At 43.4% G+C, this 24,170-nt stretch overlaps 1 protein-coding gene and 2 pseudogenes across 1 annotated transcript in view; all 3 read left to right on the top strand.

Annotated features, from left to right (window-relative positions):
* beag (IC cytokine homolog beag) overlaps positions 1 to 24,170 on the top strand; it is a 61,997-nt gene that overhangs the window by 8,722 nt on the left and 29,105 nt on the right. The window contains exons 2-8 of the mRNA XM_068380356.1: positions 4,575 to 4,635; positions 6,743 to 6,922; positions 7,664 to 7,834; positions 16,247 to 16,477; positions 17,769 to 17,943; positions 18,113 to 18,238; positions 20,598 to 20,836. Coding sequence (XP_068236457.1) covers positions 4,575 to 4,635; positions 6,743 to 6,922; positions 7,664 to 7,834; positions 16,247 to 16,477; positions 17,769 to 17,943; positions 18,113 to 18,238; positions 20,598 to 20,836 — 1,183 coding nt within the window. The remainder of the gene's footprint in view (positions 1 to 4,574; positions 4,636 to 6,742; positions 6,923 to 7,663; positions 7,835 to 16,246; positions 16,478 to 17,768; positions 17,944 to 18,112; positions 18,239 to 20,597; positions 20,837 to 24,170) is intronic.
* LOC137647362 (5S ribosomal RNA) lies at positions 1,079 to 1,197 on the top strand (annotated as a pseudogene).
* On the top strand, positions 13,088 to 13,206 carry LOC137647379 (5S ribosomal RNA; annotated as a pseudogene).

The raw sequence follows: 24,170 nt of genomic DNA, 5'->3' as shown, positions 1-24,170 counted from the left end.
GACACTCTTCCATCCTTGGGAAGAGCTTGTTTGTGCCCAAGGACAGAGACATGGACAGCAGTTGTGCGGAGGAAGTCGACTTCCGTTTTCACTCCTCCAAGGCCCTTTCTTCCAGACCCTGCAGGCCTCCAGCGCCTCTTCTTTCAGCCTCGTCGGCCTAAGTTATCGGACCGGCTACGGCAGCTAAGACAAGGTGTCCAATAGCAGTCCCCTCCTGTCAGGGACAGGTAGCACGGGAGGCTCTCCCGGGGGGGCATAATCCTAGAGGGAGCGGCAGAGTTCACAAACTCTAGGATTGGCAACCCCCCCTTGCAGGTCTCTCGCTGGGAGGATGCCTAAGGTTACTCATCCGGATAACAGCTTCCCGATGCCGATTCCTGCACGATCTCCGTGATCAGCCAAGGATATCGCGCCTCGCTCTTACCATCTCTCCGTCTCTGTCAGCGAATTCAGTGTCACTGAACCTCTATGCCATGGGGTCGGCAAGAGTTTTGCCCGTTTGGGCAGAATAATCCATGCCTTAGGAGAAGGTCCTCCATAGGGTCGTCGACGGCTTCACCCCCCCCGGCTTCTTCATTCGATCCTTTCTTGTAGAAAAGCATCTTAGACGGGAGTTCCGTCGTCGACCTCTCAGCTCTGATCAAGTTTGTCAAATAAACTTTGTCCAGCGTGGAACAGCAGAATCGATCAGACTGGTAACGGGGCGGCAGGACTCCTTAGGCTCTGGATCGGAAGGACGGGTACTTCCAGTTTCCATTCCATCCATCTTCCATGAAGCTCTTGGAATTCAGCCTAGACTACAGGTGTTCCTGCTTAAGATGCGGTGTGGCGATCCCGCCGCGGCATCGCAGGTTTTTCCCCAGAGAACTCTCCCTGCTTTCCTCATGGCCGCTCAGGAGCAGGCTTCCGCCTCCTTCGCCTTTTGGAGGTCTGGTCAACTCCGGTAGGCTCAGGTTCGACCCTCTTCAACGCCGGGACAAGCTTCCGGGTCCTTACCATGAGTGAGGGTTCATGGTAATTTGCTAGGAGCCTTCTCTACTTCTGCCTCAACATTTGGAGTATCTAGCCATGGTATTGAGTCAACGGCCTTACCATGCTGAAAACTCCGCTTCTCGTCCGTTCAGGGAAGTTAAGCAACGTTGGGTCTGGTCAGTACTTGGATGGGTGACCGCCTAGGGACGCCAGATGCTGTTGCCTCCTTCTCCGAGCCTTCCCTTCAGTTGACTGTGGCAAGGCTGAGGAGAGTCGCAGTACCTGTTCTCAGTCAAGCAGAGCTTTCAGCCCTACCTTGGAACGTTTCCTGGGTCTCTTTTCCTCATTGACCCCGTCTAAAGTCCCGAACGGTCTCCTCAGGATAAGTTCCCCGGGAGGCTGCCCAAGTTCCGGTGGTATCAAAGCAACGATTAACCGGACTTTCCGGCCCCAATGGGATCAGCAGAACGTTTAGACCTGCAATGGGTGTTGACCTATGGAACCTCTTGATGGGAGGGGATATTCTCGTCCTTTCCCCACATTTTTTATGCTGTTCTCGGACTCGTCAAAGAAAAGGGGGGGGGGGGCGGGGGCATGTTCCGGTTCAGGCCTATGGTCAGGACCTGAAGGATACCTCTCCATCATTCAGGCAGGCTTAGGGGCCGTAGTCTGGCCCCTCTACAGATCCTACAGTTCCTGCCGAGTCGCTCCGTGCGCGACGACTTCATGGTACTGGCGTATTGCAACCAGCAAGGGACGCATTTTCATACCTTCGCATCTTGCAGTAGAGATACTGAGATGATCCGAGGTCCTCTCAATACCACTATCGGCTCGCTCATTCCGGGCAGAGGAATGTTCTCTCCGACTATCTGAGCAGAGCCTCGCTGATCGAGGGTACCTGGGGGTCTTTGGCCTTTAGTAACCAGCAAGTCCTGGCCTGGGGGACCTGATCGCGACAGCCTGGAACTTCAAGCTTCTGCTGTTCTTCCCCCCTGTCCCAGACCCCAAGACTCTTTGGCAAGATGCTTTCCGGTGATGGTGGGACAACATCGACGCCTGCGTCTTCCCACCATTGTTGTCTGTTGAGAATGGGTCTCAACAAGACCAGGTTGTCTGTCAACCTTTCGATGGCCCTGAGAGCTCCACTGTGACTATACGCGGAACGGTTTCCGGACCCTCTGCTTCCCCTGACGGAACTCCCGGGAGATCTTCTCCCACGGCACAGGCTACTCAAACAACCACACTACAACATCTTTCACGAGCCATTGCATCGCTTCGGCTTCACGCCTGGAGACACTACGCCGCCGCCTCAAGAAGAGACAACCCGCTACAGTCGCGGAGCGGAGATCACGTCACCTGCGATAGTCATCCGCAGGGGTCTACCAGGCGAAGTGGAGTGTCTTCTGTGGTTGGTGTCGTGGGAGAGATACCTCTTCCCTTGAGGCCTCTTCTCTAGCAATAACGGAGTTATTGCTTTTCGGCGGGAGGAAACTCCTTTCCACTCTCGGCAGTGAAGCCTGTCGCTCAGCCTTTCCCTGACCTTCAGGCTGAAAGGAATAGACTTTTTCCTTCCCGCTGGACCTTTCTTCGCTCATGCGAAGCTGCAAACGTCCTTGCCCCCAGTCAGAGTGAAACCTCCTCCATGGAGCATGGTTCGGACTCTTTAGTCCCTTAAGAGATCTTCTCAAGAACCATTACGTCAGGCCTCTGATCGTATTCTGTCTTGGGGATGGTGCTCCTGCTCACTCTGGCCTCGGCCAGTTTGTAAGCAATCTGTTTGGTCTCGTACGACTCCGCCCTTTCTAGAGAATAGCGGAAGGCAACATTCAGGTTCGCTCCTGAGTTGTTTGCTAGACTCAGAATCTTGGGGTCCCGGCCCTTCGGTCCAATTCCTTCAAGATTTCGAGTCACCATTCTGTATCAGATGACCGAAAACCATCTCCTTCTTGCCAGTAAAGGAATCGAGGGGTTATCTTTGGGAACAGCTGCAGTTTGTCCTCACGTGCAGCCGGGTTGGGAACACAAGAAGGACACGGGGGAGAGTCACCAGTATACCTCTTCAGCTCGGACTCAAGGACATTCATCTCGACCTGAATCCAGACCCTCCCCCGTCACGTCGCCATACAGCACGATGTTGGATACATCGCAACGTCCCTCGCCTTCGAGTAATACTACTCTGTGACGCAGGTGCTACAAGCTGGAGTCTGGAAGCGTCTAATGACCTTCGCAGCCCGCTTCCTGCAGGACGTGACCCACAGGAGTATTGATACGTTTCTATCGTTCTGTGGTGGCTACACAACAGCTGGTCTAACCTCAGGCTCCTTTTTGGACAGGTAGCAGAAGGTTAAGGGCATTGTTATCAGGTTTTAGTCTGCATGAACGAAAGAAGTATGTCTGGCCCTTACTTCTTTCTTCATCGTCCCCTCTACTGGGGAAGCAGCATCCTGGTCTCTGCAAAGCTGACCTCAAACCTCTGCAGGTAAACCATGCTTCCTTGTGTTCCGAGTATTGAGTCAATACTGTCGCGTCCCCCATACCCTGACGAGGTGGTATTGGGAACGTCCTAACCCAGAGTTCCTTCTGGAACTCCAGGTCAACTGCCTAGGACGGGTCAAACTTCTCCCTTCACACACAAGCTTATGTAGGCCACACGGTTCCTTTCGGAGCAAGGAACTTGTGAGGTGCAGGGACTCCTTTTCTCGAGTGCGACTCACTCGGATTCTGAGTCCCCGGGTAAAGCCAAAGCCAGTGTGGCTGGGGACTTTCCACCCTTTCTAAGGGGTAAGTCACCCAATGTAAATAGCGTGGTTTGTATTTCGGTTACGGAACAAATGACAAATTCAGAGATAATTTGTATTTTTCCTAACCATACAAACCTTAGCTATTTACACATATTTGCCCGCCAGCCCTGTCCCCCGAGAAAAGTCCTACCTCTAAGTGAAGTGAAGCAGTTCACGGTAGCTAGCTACCACTCCCCTACCCCCCTGCTAACTAGCGCGGGGGTAATACACCCTCGTTAAATTCTAATGGCTCGCCATTTCAGCTACGCCGAAAGGTAAACCCAATGTAAATAGCTAAGGTTTGTATGGTTAGGAAAAATACAAATTATCTCCGAATTTGTCATGTTTTGAGTAAAGTATCCTAGGATTTGTTTCCACCCAGTTGGAATGGGGCTTCTTTCGCCTAAGGATGAGTCTCTTTAGTAAAGGGAAAGGGTTTGTATTTGTATAGAAACTAACCGGAGTCCTTTACTCATATTGTCCCAGCAGATATCTAGGGTTTGTCAGTGAACTAGCAAGTGGGGGCGGTGCTTACCCGCTACTGGCAGGTAACTACCGGCCAGTGGTTAACACCTCTTTATAATTTTTAACTGCTATATTCCAGCTTTGTTGTTGTCATTTTATCATTCGCCTATGTAAAGAACTTTGGTTTGTATAGTTAAGAAAAATCCAAATTACTTCCTAGTTTGTCATTTTTGTACAGTATATCTTAGCTTTATATCATTAAATAGAGAAGGGCCTTAACAAAGTCGGGTTGGGCAGATTGGAGAGAACCATTCATCTCTCTCACTCTTGTTACAGCGATGATCCTTTTTCTTTCAGGTGGCGATGAAGTGTTTTCAAATCCTCTTGCACCCCCAGGGGAAACGGTTGTTGATGAAAGGTGAGTACAGTATTCAGAATGTTGTTTATTGGGTAATTGTTATTACTTTATATCTTGTGTTATTGATTATCTATTCTAGCTAATGATCACTCTAAATATATAATTTTGATATAGATTATTTTCCACATTGATGATTTTTCAATTTATTATTGATATTGACTTAAGATGTAATGATATACAAAACTAATGACACCGTTATAGAATGTTAGCAGCGAATTTCCAGCTTCTCTTAAATCATACTCCTATTAAAGGACTCAAGTTTATATAGTTAAAAAATATAAACTATTCTTAAAATTTTATGTTTTACAATCCTTAAGTATGAAATGAAGAATAGTTGAATATTATTATTATTATTATTAGTAGTAGTAGTAGTAGTAGTATTAGTAGTAGTAGTATCATTATTATTATAACTAGTCAAGCTACAACCCCTAATTGGAAAAGATAGGTACTACAAGCCTAAGGGTTTTAGTCTAAAAAGGAAATATAGACGTAACGAATATGTTGTAAATGAGAAATAACAAACAAAAAAGTACATAATATATTAAGATTAGTATCAATGTGAAATAGATAAGTTAGATATACTGTAAACTATAAAATGAGACATGTCAACTTGTTCAACAGGAAAATATTTGCAACAAGTTTAAACTTCTTAAGTTTTACCAATTCAATTACTAGATCAGGAAGATCATTCCACAATATAGTCACAGCTGGAATAAAATGTCTAGAATTCTGTGCAGTATTGAGCATTATGATGTAGAAGTCAAAACTGTCAAAATCAACTGCATACTCAGAACTACATACTTGTTTGTACAGTCTGGGAAGATCTGAATGCAGAGGATTGTCAGAATTATAGAAGATCTTATGCAACATGCACAAATAACTAAATGAATGACGGTGCCACGATTAATGTCTAGATCAGGAACAAGAAATTCAATAGACCATAATTTCTTGTCCAACAAATTAAGAGGAGAATCAGCAGCTGAAGACCAGACAGGAAAACAATACTCAAAACAAGGTAGAATGAAAGAATTTAAACACTTCTTCAGAATTGATTGATCACTGAAAATTTTACAAGACTCTCAATAAGCCAAATTATTGTACAATTGAAGAAGACACTGACCTAATATGTTTCTCAAAAGTAAACTTGTTTTCGTGAATCGCACCTAAGATTTTATGAGTCGTACAGAGTTAAGGTAACATTATCAATGCTGAAATTCGGATGTTGAAGAGCATCTGTCCTTGACCTACTTACAATCATACTTTGAGGTTTGTTAGGATTCACCTAATTTCCACCATGCACTAATTTTAGCTAGATCTCTATTAAGGGATTCAGCAATGGGCTGAGAACTCTACCCCATGGAACACCAGGTATTACATTCCTATAGTCACTATGATCCCTATTAACAACTACTAGTTGCAATGTATTACAGTACTCTACCTTAAAATTTGATAATGTTACTCGGAAAAGACCCACCTACTCCAATCTAATCAAGTTTAAAAACAAGGGCCTCATGATGCAATTAGACAAAGCAGCAGTAAAATCAAGGTGTCATTCAAACTCCCTGACCACAATCAAAAGATTATTGTACGGCATTGAAAATTGTAAGAAAGGTATCAACTGCTGTAACTCCTTTACGAAGGCCAAACTGCAAACTAGGGCACATAGATATTTAGAAGCTTTGCCAAAAGGCATTAAAAAACCTTGAATTATATGGGATTTATGGAAATTGGGTGGTTATCAGGAGAGATGAGCGAAACCAACATTGAAGCTTAACATACTCTGCTTAGCTAGACATTTATCTTATATAATGTAGGGTGTTGCTCTCTTGGAATCATTCTTATTTTAAACCAGGTAAGCTTTTTCTCTACTTCATTATGTGATGTATGAAGGGATTCCCATAAAGAATGTAGACCAGATGTCTGTATCATACTCTCATTCACCCTTTGAGAATGTCGAAAGCTGTTTCTTAGTGATTATGGCTTAGTTAAAATGTTCATCATCTTGGTCATTACCTGTATACTGTACAGTATATTTTATGTATAAGATTGTGAATGAAGTTTCAGTTTTCCAAATACATTTATATGTTTAACTTTATTCTACTTGCAGACCCCAGCGCCTTACAAATGCAGATTTTAGGAAGCTGTTGATGACCCCGAGAGCTCCTGCAGGAAGCCAAAAAGAAAATGTCGCAACCCCAGGGACAAAGACCTCGACCGCTGAGCCTGCTACTCAGCGGCGAGAAAATAAAGACGATGTTCGAGCTGCAGAGAGAAAGAAGAAAAAAAGGTATGAATTTGTGCTTTAATTTTTCATGGATACTGAAGGCTTTATACATAATTAATTAAGGGTGGCCTTCTCAGCAATCAAATTTTCTGTAAAACCATACAGGTTATGTTTCATAGGATTCTGGACTGTCTCACTATAAAAGTCTTGCCCTCCAAAGACCTGTCAATTCAAGTTACTAAAGAAAATACTCTATGGTAAAGCATATTATGGTTTGTATCTAATGGTGATAGATATAAGAGGGAGTCCTGTCTTTATCCTAACTGTAATTTGTTAATGTTTGACACCCTAAGACTATGCAATGTGCTATGATAGTTACGTAAGATTCATAGAGAGATATTGTTGACAAAAACTAAAATGTAATGACCTTGCAATAATCCTGAAGGTATTCATGTAAATAATGAAATAGCTGTGATTTATGTATACAGACTGTTCCTTGATTTTTTCCGATAGTAATTTCTATACAAGTTATTTCTAGAAATTTTAAATAACTTCTCTAAATTTATTTTGTGACTAAACATATCTTCTCAATTTTTGCTCTATGTGATTCACATTGTGGTTATATTAATTTCATTACAGTATTGTTACGGAGTATAGTGTCTAGTCAGATGGTATATGAAATTTGTCTTTGTTCCAGCACAGAGACTTACCTCGAAACACTTTCTCAGGAGGAGTTACCTCAATACAGTATTGTTACGGAGTATAGTGTCTAGTCAGATGGTATATGAAATTTGTCTTTTTCAGTTATTATGCAAAAATCAAGAAGGAAGAAGAGGAGAAAATGGCTGAATTGGCAGAAAAATACAGAGATCGTGCTAAAGAGAGACGAGAGGGCAAGAATCCTGACTACCAAGCAGAGGATCCTTCACAAGCTGGAATGGGTGGTTATCGAGCTGTTGCGCCTGATCTTAAATCGTAAGTTTATCACTGTTGTTAATCAAATGTATGCTCACTTGCTGTTGGTTATCGTTTATTTTGCTTTTGCAAGTTTTACAGCACCATGGGATTAACTATCATTTTGAATAAAGTGGTTATTTCTCAACTTCTTTTCTACTATATTCTCCTTTGGGATATTAAATAATATATTTTCCTCTGTACTAGCCTCATATGAGAACATGGTACAGTTATATGTGGACCTTGACTTATTGTCTTTCACAATTTTTATTACTTTTAGGTTTTAATTGGGATGAACTCTTAATGTTTTTATGTGGAACATCAGATGCTGTATTTGAGCATTAAACATTTAGTAATCAGCATCTATACAAGTTGTAATGTTGAATATCTTTTCCATTAAAAGGCACTGTGACATATATTGTTGTAAGGGTCTTTACTCTGTAAACAAATATTTAATTTTGCTTTGTTCCGTAACCGAAATACAAACCACGCTATTTACAATGGGTTTACCTTTTAGCACAGCTGAAATGGCGAGCCATTAGAATTTAACGAGGGTGTATTACCCCCGCGCTAGTTAGCGGGGGGTTAGGGGAGTGGTAGCTAGCTACCCCTCCCCCCCTCACACACAGATGAATGCTCACTTTCACTTTTGGCTCGGACTGTGACAGACGTCTCTGTCTTGGTCCTCTCTTGGCAGCCATTGTTTGTTTTGTCTTTACTTAATCGCTTACTTTTCATTTACTCAATATATATGTAAACATGTTTTCATGTTTGTATATATATTTGAGTATAGAAATCAGTAAGTTTCCTTTTCAGAGTTGTGTGTGTAGTGTACAATATCTACGTGGAGTCCTCGGCAGTTAGGCCACCACGGCGTAATTTTATGGGTGGCGATTGAGTTTGACTTATGTCTTTCTCTCTCTCTCTCTCTTGAGGTCGTTCACCCTTTTACTACGTGTTACTACGCCCTTGTAGCTTCTTTTCCGTGTGGGGGGGTTGCTACGCCATACGTTTGTCTCAATTAGTTTATGAATCTAATTGTAGTTGTTTTTTTTTTTTCAGCTTGTAGAACGATTCCTTTCGGGGTTTTCGTTCTTTCTTTAGTGTTCATTCATTTTTAAATTACATAATTACATAGTTACATAATTATAATTGTTATAATTCTGTTTTGGTTACAGCTCTCCTTCCGTGAGTGTAAGTGGTTGTGAGGGCACGTGCCTGTTGTGTAATTCTTGTTTCCTTTCCCTCGGGATTCCTCTTCGGAGCCTTCCCGGGGGAATGAATGTGTACTAATGTTTTTTGTTTTATTTTTTTACAGTTACCGATCTAGTTCGTTTCTGTAATATGGCAACGGTGTGAGCTGTCTTGTTGAGGCCTGGGGATTCGGCTGTTGCTGCCTCCCCCCTTGTATTATCGTCAGGGGCGTGTCTCCTTCTACTGGAAGTACTCCCGTGACGACGGACAGTTCTCCAGTTCATTTTAGAACTCTCAGGAGGCTTGCCTCCTTGGGCGGGTAACTTTCCTTCCGAGGGAAGTTTTTCCTGTCCAAGCTTGAGTTTTTCCCCTTTTGGGGGGTTCTTCTCTTGCCTTTTTTTCGTGCGACTATGCTCTTGGTGCTGAGCGATCATACCTGCAGTTTCGCTCAAGGGGCTGGGCAACTGCAGGAGCTCCTCTTCGGAGGATTGCTCCTTTTAGGTCACTGGCTGACCAGTCTCTTCTACGAAGTGTTTCTCTTTCGTTCGCGAGAGAGTACACTCATAGAGACTCCTCTTCGGAGGATTCTTCTGTTGCTGTTGCTGTTGGCCTCCCTCGCCGTAAGGCCCACCGTCCGCCTCGTCGTAAGGGCCTCTCATCTCCCTATAAGGGTGCTAAGAGGCGCCTTTTTGAATCTCCGTTTGCAGCCTACAACTCCTTCTTCTTGATCTTCCGCCTTGGTGCAGATGGACAGCAGTCTGATCTCGTCTTCCGACGGGCAACGGTCTTCCCGACAGACATCAGTCTCCCGGCGGACAGACAACGGTCTTCCGACGGACATCAGTCTCCCGACGGACAACGATCCCTTCGGGGCAAAGGGTTGCCTCCCACGGGGGTTCTTCCCTTGCGTGTCAGGGTTCCCCTGCGCGCCCTTCTGCTGTGTTCTCTCCTGCTCCTGCTCAGTGTTAGCGCACAGGCGCTCTCCTGTTCGTCAGCGCTCTCATGATGATCATCCCTGCTGTTCCTGTTGGTTCCTGTTACGCGCCCTGTGCGCCCACGTTCGCCCTGGCGATCTAGAACTTCGGTTCAGGTCGGGGTCAAGGACTCTTCTTCTATGCGCAGGCTTTCACGCGTTGCCTTCTGCTCGCCAGCGATCACCTGTCTCTCGGCGATCTCCGGATCGCCCGCGTGTGTTACAGCCGGCACGCCAACGTTCTCCAACACTTCTGAAGGAACATGGTTCGCCAGCTACTAGCTCACCTGCGCATGCTGCTCGCCATCGCGCGATCGCCTACCTGCGGATGCTGCTCGCCATCGCGCGATCGCCTACCTGCGGATGCTGCTCGCCATCGCGCGACCGCCCACCTGCGGATGTTGCTCGCCATCGCGCGACCGCCCACCTGCGGATGCTGCTCGCCATCGCGCGACCGCCCACCTGCGGATGCTGCTCGCCATCGCGCGACCGCCCACCTGCGGATGCTGCTCGCCATCGCGCGACCGCCCACCTGCGCATGCTGATCGCCATCGCGCGACCGCCCACCTGCGCATGCTGATCGCCATCGCGCGACCGCCCACCTGCGCATGCTGATCACCATCGCGCGATTGCCCACCTGCGCATGCTGCTCGCGATCGCTCACCTTCGCATGCTGCTCGCCATCGCGCGATCGCTCACCTGCGCATGCTGCTCGCCATCGCTTCGGCATGCCACAACGCGCCATCGCCAACCTGCGCGTTAGCGCTCACCAGCTCACCACCTATCGCCAGCGGTCTTCCTCGCCCACGCGGCAGCGTGTTTCCTTGCCATCGCGCTAACGCTTGCGTTCGCCGCCTCGGACTTGCTATCATTCACCTGCCCACCCTCGCGACCGCTCGCCTGCGCGCCCGCGCGACCGCTCGCCTGCGCGCCCGCGCGACCGTTCGCCTGCGCGCCCGCGCGACCGTTCGCCTGCGTGCCCGCGCGACCGTTCGCCTGCGCGCCCGCGCGACTGTTTCGCCTACGCGACCGTTCGCCTGCGCGCCCGCGCGACTGTTTCGCCTGCGCGACCGTTCGTCTGCGCGACTGTTTCGCCTGCGCGACCGTTCGTCTGCGCGCCAGCGCGACCGCTTGCCTGTGCGCCCGCGCGATCATTCGCCTGCGCGCCCACACGCCCACGTGCCTGCACGTCTACGCTCATGCTCGTCCGCGCCCATGCTCTCCAATGTTCGCCCGCGTGCGAACCAATGGTTTTCCATCGCGCGGACGGACGGTGTTCCGTCGCGCGAACCGACGGTGTTCCGTCGCGCGAACCTACGGTGTTCCGTCGCGCGAACCGACGGTGTTCCGTCGCGCGAACCGACGGTGTTCTGTCGCACGCCGTCGCGCGAACTGATGGTGTTCCGTCGCACGCCATCGCGCGAACCGACGGTGTTCCGTCGCACGCCATCGCGCGAACCGACTGTGTTCCGTCGCTCGAACCTACAGTGTTTCTTCGCACAAACGTCGGCTTATTTCTTGCAGTATCCATTGCTCGTCTATGGGTTATCGCTCGCCGACCACCAGCTCTCGCCCTTCCTACCACGCTCGCCCTCCTTCTGCGCTCCTTCGCTCACCTTCGTTTGCGTTCCTGCGTTACCGCGCACGGGCGCTTCCACGTTCGCCCACGCGCAAATCTTTGAATTACCATCGCGCGAGCTCCAGGGCGATTGCGACCACGATTCCCATTGGGGTTTTCCCAGCATGGCCAGCCTGGCGAGTTCTTCTGGAGCGTATTTCCAGAACACGACCTCACCCCGTAAACGCAGAGCTTAGCACTTGCAAGAATAGGAGAAACTTGAGGGAGATCTGAGCAGCACTCCTCTTTCCAGAACCTGGGTTAGCCCGAGGTTTGGTTCAAGGAAGCTACAGGAAGATCATGGGTACTTTACTCCTCTCGAGCTCAGGCACCTTGGCCTTTCGTCGTTAAGTATCTAACTTGCGGACAAGCTCGATGTTGTACCATCTGGATGCGCTGACTGAGGGCTTCCTTCGGGTGTCTCATCTGTGGAGGTCGACGACCTCAGACACCCTTCCATCCTTGAGAAGAGTTTGTTTGTGCCCAAGGACAGAGACTTAGACAGCGGCTGTGCGGAGGAAATCGACTTCCGTTTTCACTCCTCCAAGGCGCTTTCTTCCAGACTCTGCAGGGCTCCAGCGCCCTTTTCTTTCAACCACGTCGGCCTAAGTTATCGGCTACGACAACTGGGGCAAGGTGTCCAATTGCAGTTTCCTCCTGTCAGGAACAGATGGCACGGGAGGCTCCCCCGGGGGGGCATAGTCCGAAAAGGAGCGGCAGAGTTCACGAACTCTAGGATTGCAGGTTTTTCGCTGGGAGGATGCTTAAGGTTACTCATCCGAATGACAGCTTCCCGATGCCCATTCCCGCACAATCTCTGTGAGTAGCCAAGGATATCGCGCCTGCCGTCTCTGTCAGTGAATTCAGTGTCTCTGAACCTCTATGCCATAGCGTCAGCAAGAGTTTCCCGGTTGGGCAGAATGATCCATACCTTAGGCGAAGGTCTTCCATAGGATCATCGACGGCTTCACCCCCGGCCTCTTCAGTCGATCCTTTCTTGTAAGGAAGGATCGGAGAGGGGAGTTCCGTAGTCGACCTCTCAGCCCTGATCAAGTTTGTCGAACAAACTTCGGCCAGCGTAGAACAGCCGAATCGATCAGACTGGTAACGAGGCGACAGGACTCCTTAAACCCTGGATCGGAAGGACGGGTACTTTCAGTTTCCATTTCATCCATCTTCCAGGGAGCTCGTCGAATTCAGCCTAGACTGCAAGTATTCCTGCTTATGATGCAGTGTGGCTATCCCGCCGTGGCATAGCAGGTTTTTTTCCCCAGAGAACTCTCCCTGCCTTCCTCATGGCCGCTCAGGTGCAGGCTTCCGCCTCCTCTGCTGTTTGGAGGGCTGGTCAACTCCGGTAGGCTCGGGTTCGACCTTCTTCAGCGCCGGGACAAGGTTCCGGATGCTTACCATGAGTGTGGGTTCATGGTATTTTGCTTGGAGCCTTCTCTTCTTCTGCCTCAACATCTGGAGTATCTGGCCATGATATTGAGTCAACGGCCTTACCACGTTGGAAACCCCGCTTCTCGTCCGTCCAGCGAGGTTAAGCAACGTCGGTTCTGGTCGGTACTTTGATGGGTGACCACCTGGGGACGCCAGATTCTGTTACCACATCCTCCGAGCCTTCCTTTCAGTTGACTGTGGCAAGACTGAGGAGAGTCGCAGTACCTGTTCTCAGTCAAGCAGAGCTTTCAGCCCTACCTTGGAACATTTCCTAGTTCTCCTTTCCTCATTGACCCGTCTATAGTCCGAACGGTCGCCTCAGGATAAGTTCCATGTGGGGCGGTCCAAGTTCCGGTGGCTTCAGGCAACGTTTAACTGGACTTCCTGGCCCCTATGGGACCAGCGGAACTATTAGACCTGCAATGGGTGTTGACCTATGGAGCCTCTTGATGGTAGTGGATATTCTCGTCCTTTCCCCACATTCTTGATGCTGTTCTCGGACTCGTCAAAGGAAAGGCGGGGGGGCATGTTCCGGTCCAGGCCTATGGTCAAGACCTGAAGGATACCTCTCCATCATTCAGGCAGGCTTAGGGGCCTTAGTCTGGCCCCTCTACAGATCCTACAGCTCCTGCCGAGTCGCCCCGTGCGCGTCGACTTCATGATTCTGGCGTATTCTAACCAGCAGGGGACGCATTTTCACACCTTCACATCTTGCAGTAGAGATACCGGGATGATTGAGATTCTCTCAATACCACCATCGGCTCTCTCATTCCAGGCAGGGGAATGTTCTCTCCGACTATCCGAGCAGAGCCTCGTAGAGAGAGTGTACCTGGGGGTCTTTGACCTTGGGTAACCAGCAAGTCCTGGTCTTGGGGACCTGATCGCGACAGCTTGGAACCTCAAGCTTCCGCTGTTCTTTCCCCCAGTCTCAGACCCCGAGACTCTGGCAAGATGCATTCCGGTGATGGTGGGACAACTTCGACGCCTGCGTCTTCCCTCCTTTTTGTCTGTGGACAATGGGTCTCAACAAGAACAGGTTGTCTGTCAACCTTTCAATGGGAGAGCTCCACTGGGACTATGCGCAGAACGGTTTCTGGACCCTCTGCTTCCCCTGACGGAACTCCCGGGAGAGCTTCTCCCACGGCGCAGACTACTCAAACAACCACACTGCGACATCTCTCCCGAACCGGGGCGTCGCTTCGGCTTCATGACTGGAGACACTACGCCTCCTCCTCAAGAAGAGACAACCCTCTACAGTCGCGGTACGGAGGTCGCGTCATCTGCGATAGTCATCCGCAGGGGTCTTCCAGGCAAAGTGAAGAGTCTTCGGTGGTTGGTGCCGTGGGAGATATACCTCTTCCCTTGAGGCCTCTTCTCCAGCAGTAACGGTCTTATTGCCTTTCGGCGGGAGGAAACTCCTTTCCGCTCTCGGCAATGAAGCCTGTCGCTCAGCCTTTCCCTGACCTTCAGGCTTAAAGGAATAACTTTTTCCTGCCCGCTGGATCTTTCCTCGCTCATGCGAAGCTACCATCGTCCCTGCCCTAGTCTGAGGAAGACCTCCAACTTGGAGCATGGCTCGGACTTTTAGTCCTTTAAGAGATCTTCTCAAGACCCTTTACGACAGGCCTCGGATTGTATTCCGCCTTGGGTCTCCTGCTCACTCTGGCCACGGCCAGTGTGTAAGCAATCTTCTTGGTCTCGTACAACTCCCCCTTTCTAAGGAAGAGGGGAAGGCAACATTCAGGTTCGCTCCTGAGTTGTTGGCTAGACTCAGAATCTGGGGGTCCCGGCCCTTCGGTCCAATTCCTTCAAGATTTCGAGTCTCCATTCTGTATCTGATGTCCCAAGACCTTCTCTTTCTTGCCAGTAAAGGAATCGAGAGGTTAGCTTTGGGAACAGCTGCAGTTTGTCCTCAGTTGCAGCCAATTTGGGAGCACAAGGAGGACACGGGGGAGAGTCACCAGTATACCTCTTCAGCCCGGACTCAAGGACATTCATCTCGACCTGTCTCCAGACCCTCCCCCGTCACGTCGCCCTACAGCACGATGTTGGATACATCGCAACGTCCCTCGCCTTCGAGTAATACTACTCTGTGACGCAGGTGCTACAAGCTGGAGTCTGGAAGCGTCTAATGACCTTCGCAGCCCGCTTCCTGCAGGGCGTGACCCACAGGAGTCTCGATACGTTTTCTATCGCTCTGTGGTGGCTACACAACAGCTGGTCTAACCTCAGGCTCCTTTTTGGACAGGTAGCAGAAGGTTGAGGGCATTGGTATCAGGTTTTAGTCTGCATGAACGAAAGAAGTATGTCTGGCCCTTATTTCTTTCTTCATCATCCCCTCTACGGGGAGGCAGCACCCTGGTCTCTGCATAGCTGACCTCGAACCTCTGCAGGTAAACCATGCTTCCTTGTGTTCCGAGTATTGAGTCAATACTGTCGCGTCCCCCATACCCTGACGAGTTGGTATTGGGAACGTCCTAACCCAGAGTTCCTTCTGGAACTCCAGGTCAACTGCCTAGGATGGGTCACACTTCTTCCTTCACACACAAGCTTATGTAGGCCACACGGTTCCTTGCGGAGCAAGGAGCTTGTGAGGTGCAGGGACTCCTTTTCTCGAGTGCGACTCACTCGGATTCTGAGTCTTGGGTAAAGCCAAAGCCAGTATGGCTGGGGACTTTCCACCCTACCTAATGGGTAAGTCACCCATTGTAAATAGCGTGGTTTGTATTTCGGTTACGGAACAAATGACAAATTCGAAGATAATTTGTATTTTTCCTAACCATACAAACCTTAGCTATTTACACACATTTTCCCGCCAGCCCTGTCCCCCAAGACAAGTCCTACCTCTAAGTGAAAGTGAGCATTCATCTGTGTGTGAGGGGGGAGGAGGGGTAGCTAGCTACCACTCCCCTACCCCCCCCCGCTAACTAGCGCGGGGGTAATACACCCTCGTTAAATTCTAATGGCTCGCCATTTCAGCTGCGCTAAAAGGTAAACCCATTGTAAATAGCTAAGGTTTGTATGGTTAGGAAAAATACAAATTATCTTCGAATTTGTCATGTTTTTGTGCTATGTATTATCAAAAAATAGTTTGGGATTCACTAGGTTTTTGTGCTCTTTTTTTTAATAAAGGGAAACTTTTAAAATGATTAGAACTATTTGTATATTGATGTAAATTAATTCATTTTAATCTTTTTGCTTGATGCAGGGGACTGGATGCAGCAGAACGTCGTAAGCAAATGATCCAGGAATCCAAGTTCTTGGGTGGTGACATGGAACATACTCATTTGGTGAAGGGTCTTGATTATGCTCTCTTGCAGAAAGTGAGATCTGAGATTCAGATTAAAGAGTCTGAAGTGCTCATAGAACCAGAACGCCCTGGTGAAGGACCTCCAAAAGAAAAGAAAATTGTTCAAGAGGAAGAAGAGCTGGCATTCAAGTAGGAGTTCAGACATTAGTTATAATTTTTGCTTCAGTTAGTTCTAATTTTACCTTCTCATTCTGAATTAAGAATTTTATGAAAGTGGTGCAGTTACCCCTCCATATTTGTGAGGTTTAGGTAGAAACTTTAAAACTATAGAAATATTGTGCCCTAGGGTCGGTCAGTCAACTCAATACCATCCTTGTCAACTAGCTACCATTTACATGAGGTCAGCTAACACCATACGTAACTCACTATATTTTTTTCTCATAGTTCATTTACTGAACTTTAGTTTGTTACTATAATTGTACAGTACAGTACTACACAAAATAACTTTTCCTTAACAAACTCCTTAATCACTGTGTAAACTGCTTTTGAATTTCATTCTATTCTCATCACATTCTCAGATTCTTATTTTTTAAATTATTTAGTTTTATTTCTTTTAATATTACAGTACAGTATGTATAATTTAGTTGTTTGATTTGTACTTTACTATATCATTCTACCCTGTCATTGAATTAAATTTCAATTTGTTTTTCCTTCATTTCCCTTCCTTTAATAAATCTTATCTAATTATTTTCAGTTTATTTTTTCCATTTTGATATGGTTCAATTCCTTCCTATATGAGAAATTGCCTGCACTCTACCTTGGTATTGTAGTTTAAATTATTATTATTATTATTATTATTATTATTATTATTATTATTATTATTATTATTATTATTATTATTATACTTTATAGTACAGTTTCATGTTACTACAAGAGCCATACAGCATTTTATAGAAGAGGAAATTTAAAAAGAAAGAAAAACAAAGGCAGGAGAGGAATAACTTTGGTACACACCAATCATAACTGAGAAAATGCCATGAGAGTTCATGAAAAACTAAAATTATTAATGGAAATATTTTGCTGCTCTCAATAAGTGTATAACCAAAATTGCTAACTAGGATATTGAAAATTTATTGATGACTGTAGCCTATATCTAATTTATGTTGGTTAGTCATTTTGTCTATAATTCTCTGATAAAGGTCTAATCTCTCATTCTAAGCTTCTATTTATAAAAAAAAAAGGTATTTATTAAACTTACAGTGTAGTCTAACTTCTTAGTCACAAACAGACTGTACTCTGAATTCTTTTGATTATGTAAAAAGTTTCTTATTTAGATTATATTTATTACAGTATCTTGTATTAAGTAACTGAGCTAAATCATCATTCATAGTCCTTTTTAATTTTGATCTTGAGAGTTATAATTTTTGTAGCTCAAGTAAAATAAGCAACTGAATTAAATTTTTACTGTATGTGATTTCAGGACTAATTTTGGACGCAGGATTTACACAGCTATTTGTAATGCACAACAATCTGAATTCAATGACCTCTTTCTTCCTGGTCGAATGGCTTATGCTATTGACCTTGACGATGATGTTGCTGAAACAGATATCCCAACTACCGTAATTCGATCCAAGGCTGATCTTCAGGGGATTGAAGTAAGATTAACACTTTTATAATCAATCATTTGATAGACTTGAAATACAGTACAGTACATTAAAGTAATTGAATTTTGTGTTAAAACTACAGTACTGTTGCTGATACTTAATAGTATATATTTTGATCAAAGTTTTACACTGTTTTGAAAATTTTATTTCTCCTTTTCAGAATATGCAAGCTACTTTTACAACTAACGACATTGTGATCCAGAAATTGACACAGATTTTGTCTTATCTTCGTACTGGACGTGCCAATAAAAAGCAAAAGAAAAAGGACAAGGGAAAGAATGATCCTGTAAGTTTAAAAAAATATTTTATTGTTATATTTTTAAATAATAGTGTTTGTCATTTTACCCTAATTTCCTAAATCCAATTATTTCTATGAGTCTTCCTTGATGTTCATATTACATCTTTTCAAGAAGCTCGGTTTAATCGACACTTAACCTTAAAATTTTTAGAATTTAGAAATTTAAAAATTTTCTTTCTCTTCAATGAATTACGTGGCCTGAGCAAAGTAATGTCACCTTTTAGTGGAAAGTGGTAAGAAGCCTAGGACTTCCACGTCAGATGCTCTTTGTCTTCAGTTATCTCCATCGATCGACCATGATCACATGCTCTCCAGATTGTTTACGTATTGCACATAAAGATGACTTCTGGCATAGTTAGCAATTATTGCCTGGAATGTGCATGGGAATTATTCTGGGAGATCATGAGCTGCATTCTCTTTGTGTAGCGTGTTGAGGCCAATACTGTGATTTAAATAATCGATGTGAAAAGTGCGTTTCACTTTTTGTGCTACTCATGGAAAAGTATGTTTCAGTGGTTGCCGATCAAGTTAAGTTAACAGTTCTTTCTAAGTGCAAAAGGAAACTTGTTATTTCAGGGGAGATATTTGGAAAGACTAGGCTAGTTGATTATAATGGGGATGAGGACAATAATGACACTCATCCCTCTTTGGACAACACACAATTCAGCCATCTTTCAATTGTGATGAGCTTCACAAACCCTTGACATCACTTGCTTCCTTTGTTTGAATTTGGAAGTCCCATGAATCCTATCATAATGATAGTAATTTTGGTCTTTCACACGCTGTTGCCAAACATAACCTAACCCACCAAGGTCAGTCTAATAATGATAGCGTTTCATTCAGTAAGGGTTCTGAGAGTACGCGTCAAAATTTTTACATACTTTTGTTCTTTTTCTTGCTAATCTCTGGCAAAACCACAATCGTAGTCATTCTATATGGCAGCTAGAGTAGGTTGTCTTGATACTAATATTCCTCCACTCATTATCTTAAGTACTTCCCATCAATCTGATATTGTACTTATATGGATGCCATGGCATGTCGTATGATTCCTTTAAACTCTGAGGGGGAGAATGAAGTTTCATCTAAAATTGAATGTTTTCATCATGTTTCAAACAATGTATGCTGTTTTCTTCCGAGCTTGAGCACTAGCTCGTCACACAACAATGTTACTGGGTTAAAATCGAAACGAGTATACATACATCCGGAGTTGCCCCCTTTTCAAATAGTAAGGAAAGGAAGAATTCAGCTGATTTTCACACAGCTTCTGCAAAACGGAAATATGTGGAAGAGGACAACTCAGAGACAGACAATGAAAGTGAGGAAGTACAGTATTGCCTTTTCAATCTTTGCGTAACCTTATTGCTGAGATATACCCTAATGAGTTAATGAAGATAAGTTTGAATGTCTCTTATTCTACAAAATCAGGAAAATTGACTACTGTATTTCAAAGATAGTTTACACATGTCAACTTCCTATCTTTGTAATGGATAGATTAGGAAAATTTTCTCGGACTCGAAAAAAGTGTGGCAATTCAAGTTCATATTTAGTGTTTACACCCTCTTTAATGCTAAGATGTGCTAATTTGTACAAGCCTCATCAGTTACCTTATTTTGTCTTGGCTTCAGGTTCTGTAAGTGGGTCAATTAAAGAAATATTATTAGTAGGCAATCAAATAGGGAATGTAATTGAATCCCGTATCTTTTGTAGTTTCTATAGCAATCCCTCAGCTATTGTGGATGTACCGTTCCAGGACCTCCCTTGATATGGGAAAAAACCGTGAAGTAGATAAATAGCATACTTTCTTTATTTTTATACTCTATTTTATATTTTTTTATTTTCTTTATAAATTTAACCTTTATAAATCCTTTATACACTCTTAAAACATTAAAAATTAAACTTTCTTTTTATTGTAGAAGTATCCTTACATAATCAAAAATGAAAAAATTTAAATCAGAATATTCATTAATGTAAGTACTGCTTGACCAAGTTATATGTCTATTTGCTGTGATCAAAAAGTACTCCTGTAATTAAGGTAAACAGGATTTTGATAACACTGCTATTTCACTTAACTGCATGCAATGATAATACATAATATTCACATAGTATCATTTTATGAAATGAAAACAGTAAATGTATAACTTTTCCATTGCTTACATTTGTAAGATGATCGAGACTGTCGCTTTGCTTTCCAAATAAGCTGATTAAGGCAAACTACTGAAGGATTTATTTTTACTTTCTAAAGGGCACAAATATAACATGAACTCTTGATTTTTATTTTGTATAGAAATAAATTTTATTATTAAAAGTGAAGAATAAATAATTTTTTTTTCTTTGTTTACTGTTTCAGAGTGGAAGAGCAGGAGCTGATGACAGTATATATGGTGAAATTGGTGATTATGTTCCATCTGTTGGTAAAGCAAGTGACAGAGATAAAGACCGAGATAGAGAGAGGGATAGGGAACGTGGCAGAGACAGAGATCATGATCGTGATCGTGACCGCAGAGATCGTGATAAGGATAGAAGTGACCGGGACAGAGAAAGAGAAAAGGATCGTCGAGACAGAGATCGTGATCGTGATCGAGACAGGTAGTTTATCTTGAGTTTTTAATCATAGGTATTTTTGTTAGCTTTTCATAGCTCTACCTTTTTCAGTCCTTTGTCTGTAAGTTTTTAACTCAAATCTATCTTTTCTAGTTTTAAACTAATGTACAGATTACAGATTTACTATTGAATTGCCTTCTTGCGGTACTAGTAGTAGACAATTGCGATAGTTGTTCAAATACAAATACAAATCCTCCTGTTTTACATTTGCCTTAATCTTACATTATTATAAGTAATAAATGATTTCAAGTCTGACTTGAATAAATGTTATATCTTACATTTGCCGTCCAGTTTACATATTAATGCTTAAAAATACTACAGTATGTTAGATTCACTTGTTTATAGGGGGTATCAGCCAGAAATTTTTGTACATGTTCATTTTGTTATTATTGTTTCTAAGATTTTTTACAATTAATGCCCAACTCTGCTGCTGTTGGCCAGGGTACCACTAGATACTACCACTAGAGAGTTATAGGGTCCTTTGACTGGCCAGACAGTACTACATTGAATCCTTCTCTCTGGTTACGGTTCTTTCCCTTTGCCTACACGTACAACGAATAGTCTGGTCTATTCTTTACATATTATCCTCTGTCCCCATACAACTGACAACACTATGATTATCAAACAATTCTTCTTCACCCAAGGGGTTAACTACTGCACTGTAATTGTTCAGTGGCTACTCTCCTCTTGGTATTATTATTATTATTATTATTATTACTATCCAAGCTACAACCCTAATTGGAAAAGCAAGATGCTATAAGCCCAGGGGCTCCAACAGGGAAAAATAGCCCAGTGAGGAATGGAAATAAGGAAATAAATAACTGAAGAGAACAAATTAACAATAAATCATTCTAAAAAAAGTAATGTCAAAAGAGATATTTCATATATAAACTATTAACAACGTCAACAACAAATATGTCATATATAAACTATAAAAAGACTCATGTCCGCCTGGTCAACAAAAAAGCATTTGCTCCAACTTTGAACTTTTGAAGTTCTACTGATTCAACAACCCGATTAGGAAGATCATTCCACAACTTGGTAACAGCTGGAATAAAACTTCTAGAGTACTGCGTAGTATTGAGTCTTATGATGGAGAAGGGTAAGGGTAAAAGAGACTCTCTAGCTATGGTAAGCAGCTCTTGTAGGAGAAGGACACTCCAAAATCAAACCATTGTTCTGTAGTCTTGGGGAGTGTCATAGCCTCTGTACCATGGTCTTCCACTGTCTTAGGTTAGAGTTCCCTTTCTTGAGGGTACACTCGGGCTCACTATTCTATCTAATTTCTCTTCCTCTTGTTTTGTTAAAGTATTTATAGTTTATTTAGGAAATATTTATTTTAATGTAACTGCTCTTGAAATATTTTATTTTTCCTTGTTTCCTTTCCTCACTGGGCTATTTTCCCTGTTGAGGCTCTTGGGCTTATAGCATCTTGCTTTTCCAACTAGGTTTGTAGCTTAGCAATTAATAATGATAATAATAATAATAATAATAATAATAATAATAAAAGCAAATAATCACCAATTAAGATAGCAATGTGCTCTATTTTACTTGAATAAGATCTTCAAAAGAAATTATAACCCTGCATGATGTCGCTCATAGCAGACAACTTTCAGCTACTGATTTGCTGTGGCAAGCTTAACCCTGGATAGGTACGCTCCTCGGACACCCCTTTAAGGGTATACTCGGACGCGAACGACCCCGACGTCAAAAGAAATTCTTGAAAAATCAGTTTTTGCAGTAACCTCCTTTTTTCTTTTGCCAAAAAAAACTTCAATGAATGCTTAAAACAACTGTAAAGATAAATACTACTCATCTGCAGAAAAACTATTTATTATAAATATTTTAAAAAATTAAGTAGAAAAAAAAAAAGACCTGACATAAAAATTCATAAAAAAAAAGTTTATACATATATACACAAATCCTTTTAGGAATTGATTCTTGAATGTTTAGGACACATCTTGATGTATTTTGGATGAAGTCAGACCCATGGAGGTGAAGATCTGAAATGAGAAAAAAAGGGTAACTTTTTTTGGCCAAAAAAATTTGTCCAAATTTCATGAATTTTTTTGGGTACCCAAATGAAATAGGAAGTGGCTAATTTTTTTAGGGAATAAACATATGTTATCTTAAAATAGAAATATGTAAAAAAATCTTCATTATTTTGTAAATTACATTTATATCAGGGGCCATATCTAAAGGTAATTTTTGGAGTACTTAGAAATTTCGTAAAAAAATACATATATTTAATATATAATATGATATTTATGCAGGTAAAAATATACCAAAATATCACAAATTCTATAGGGAACAAGAATATATATAGATAGGGCAACTTACGCTTCGGATATGTCCACAAAATGGCCGCCAACCACACTGACTCAGACTCCCTAATCTGCCACTTGAAATGTAGGAAGGGTATGTCAATTTCAAGGTGTTATTTACTAATCTAATTATTATTGGATATGCATAAAAATTGTATGGTGGGTTGCTGGATAATTGTCGATTATTTTACGACTATAAAATTAAAATTCTGACCCAAAAAAATTTTTTTGAAGGGAAATAAAATCGAAAAAAAAAATGTAAAATATAATATTTTAGCTAAATAATTTGATGATATTCAATCAAAAAAGAAGTAAACAAAATTTTCCGACAAATAAACATCTAGAGGAATCATTACTCTGTGATAGTTCCTTAGTACGTAGTAATTTTGAAAGAATTGGGAAAAAACGAAAAAATGGCAATCACCGGAAAATCGAACACATACCTATATATACGCCATATCTGGCTAAAAAAAAGATAGGCATGGGTAGCCAGATCATCTAGAAACACTTTCCAACACTATAAAAATATAAGTTTTGCGACACTACTTGCCAATTCCTTACGGTAACATGACTAAGCAAAAAAATGCAAAACAAATAAAAAGGGGCATTCGCGGAAAAATGGCTAACATTCTAATATACGGCATTTCAGAAAAAAAAAAATTCAGCCACGTACTAGGCAAACCATCAAGGCACATTTTCCGACAAATAAACATCTAAATGAATCATTACTCTGTGATAGTTCCTTAGTACGTAGTAATTTTGAAAGAAATGGGAAAAAACGAAAAAATGGCAATCACAGGAAAATCGAACACATACCTATATATACGCCATATCTGGCTAAAAAAAAAGATAGGCATGGGTAGCCAGATCATCTAGAAACACTTTCCAACACTATAAAATTATAAGTTTTGCGACACTACTTGCCAATTCCTTACGGTAACATGACTAAGCAAAAAAATGCAAAACAAATAAAAAGGGGCACTCGTGGAAAAATG

The sequence above is a fragment of the Palaemon carinicauda genome, chromosome 9, assembly GCF_036898095.1.
Source record: "Palaemon carinicauda isolate YSFRI2023 chromosome 9, ASM3689809v2, whole genome shotgun sequence".
Lineage (NCBI taxonomy): Eukaryota > Metazoa > Arthropoda > Malacostraca > Decapoda > Palaemonidae > Palaemon > Palaemon carinicauda.
The sequence above is the reverse complement of the archived record's forward strand: the minus strand, read 5'-3'. Positions and strand labels throughout refer to the sequence as shown.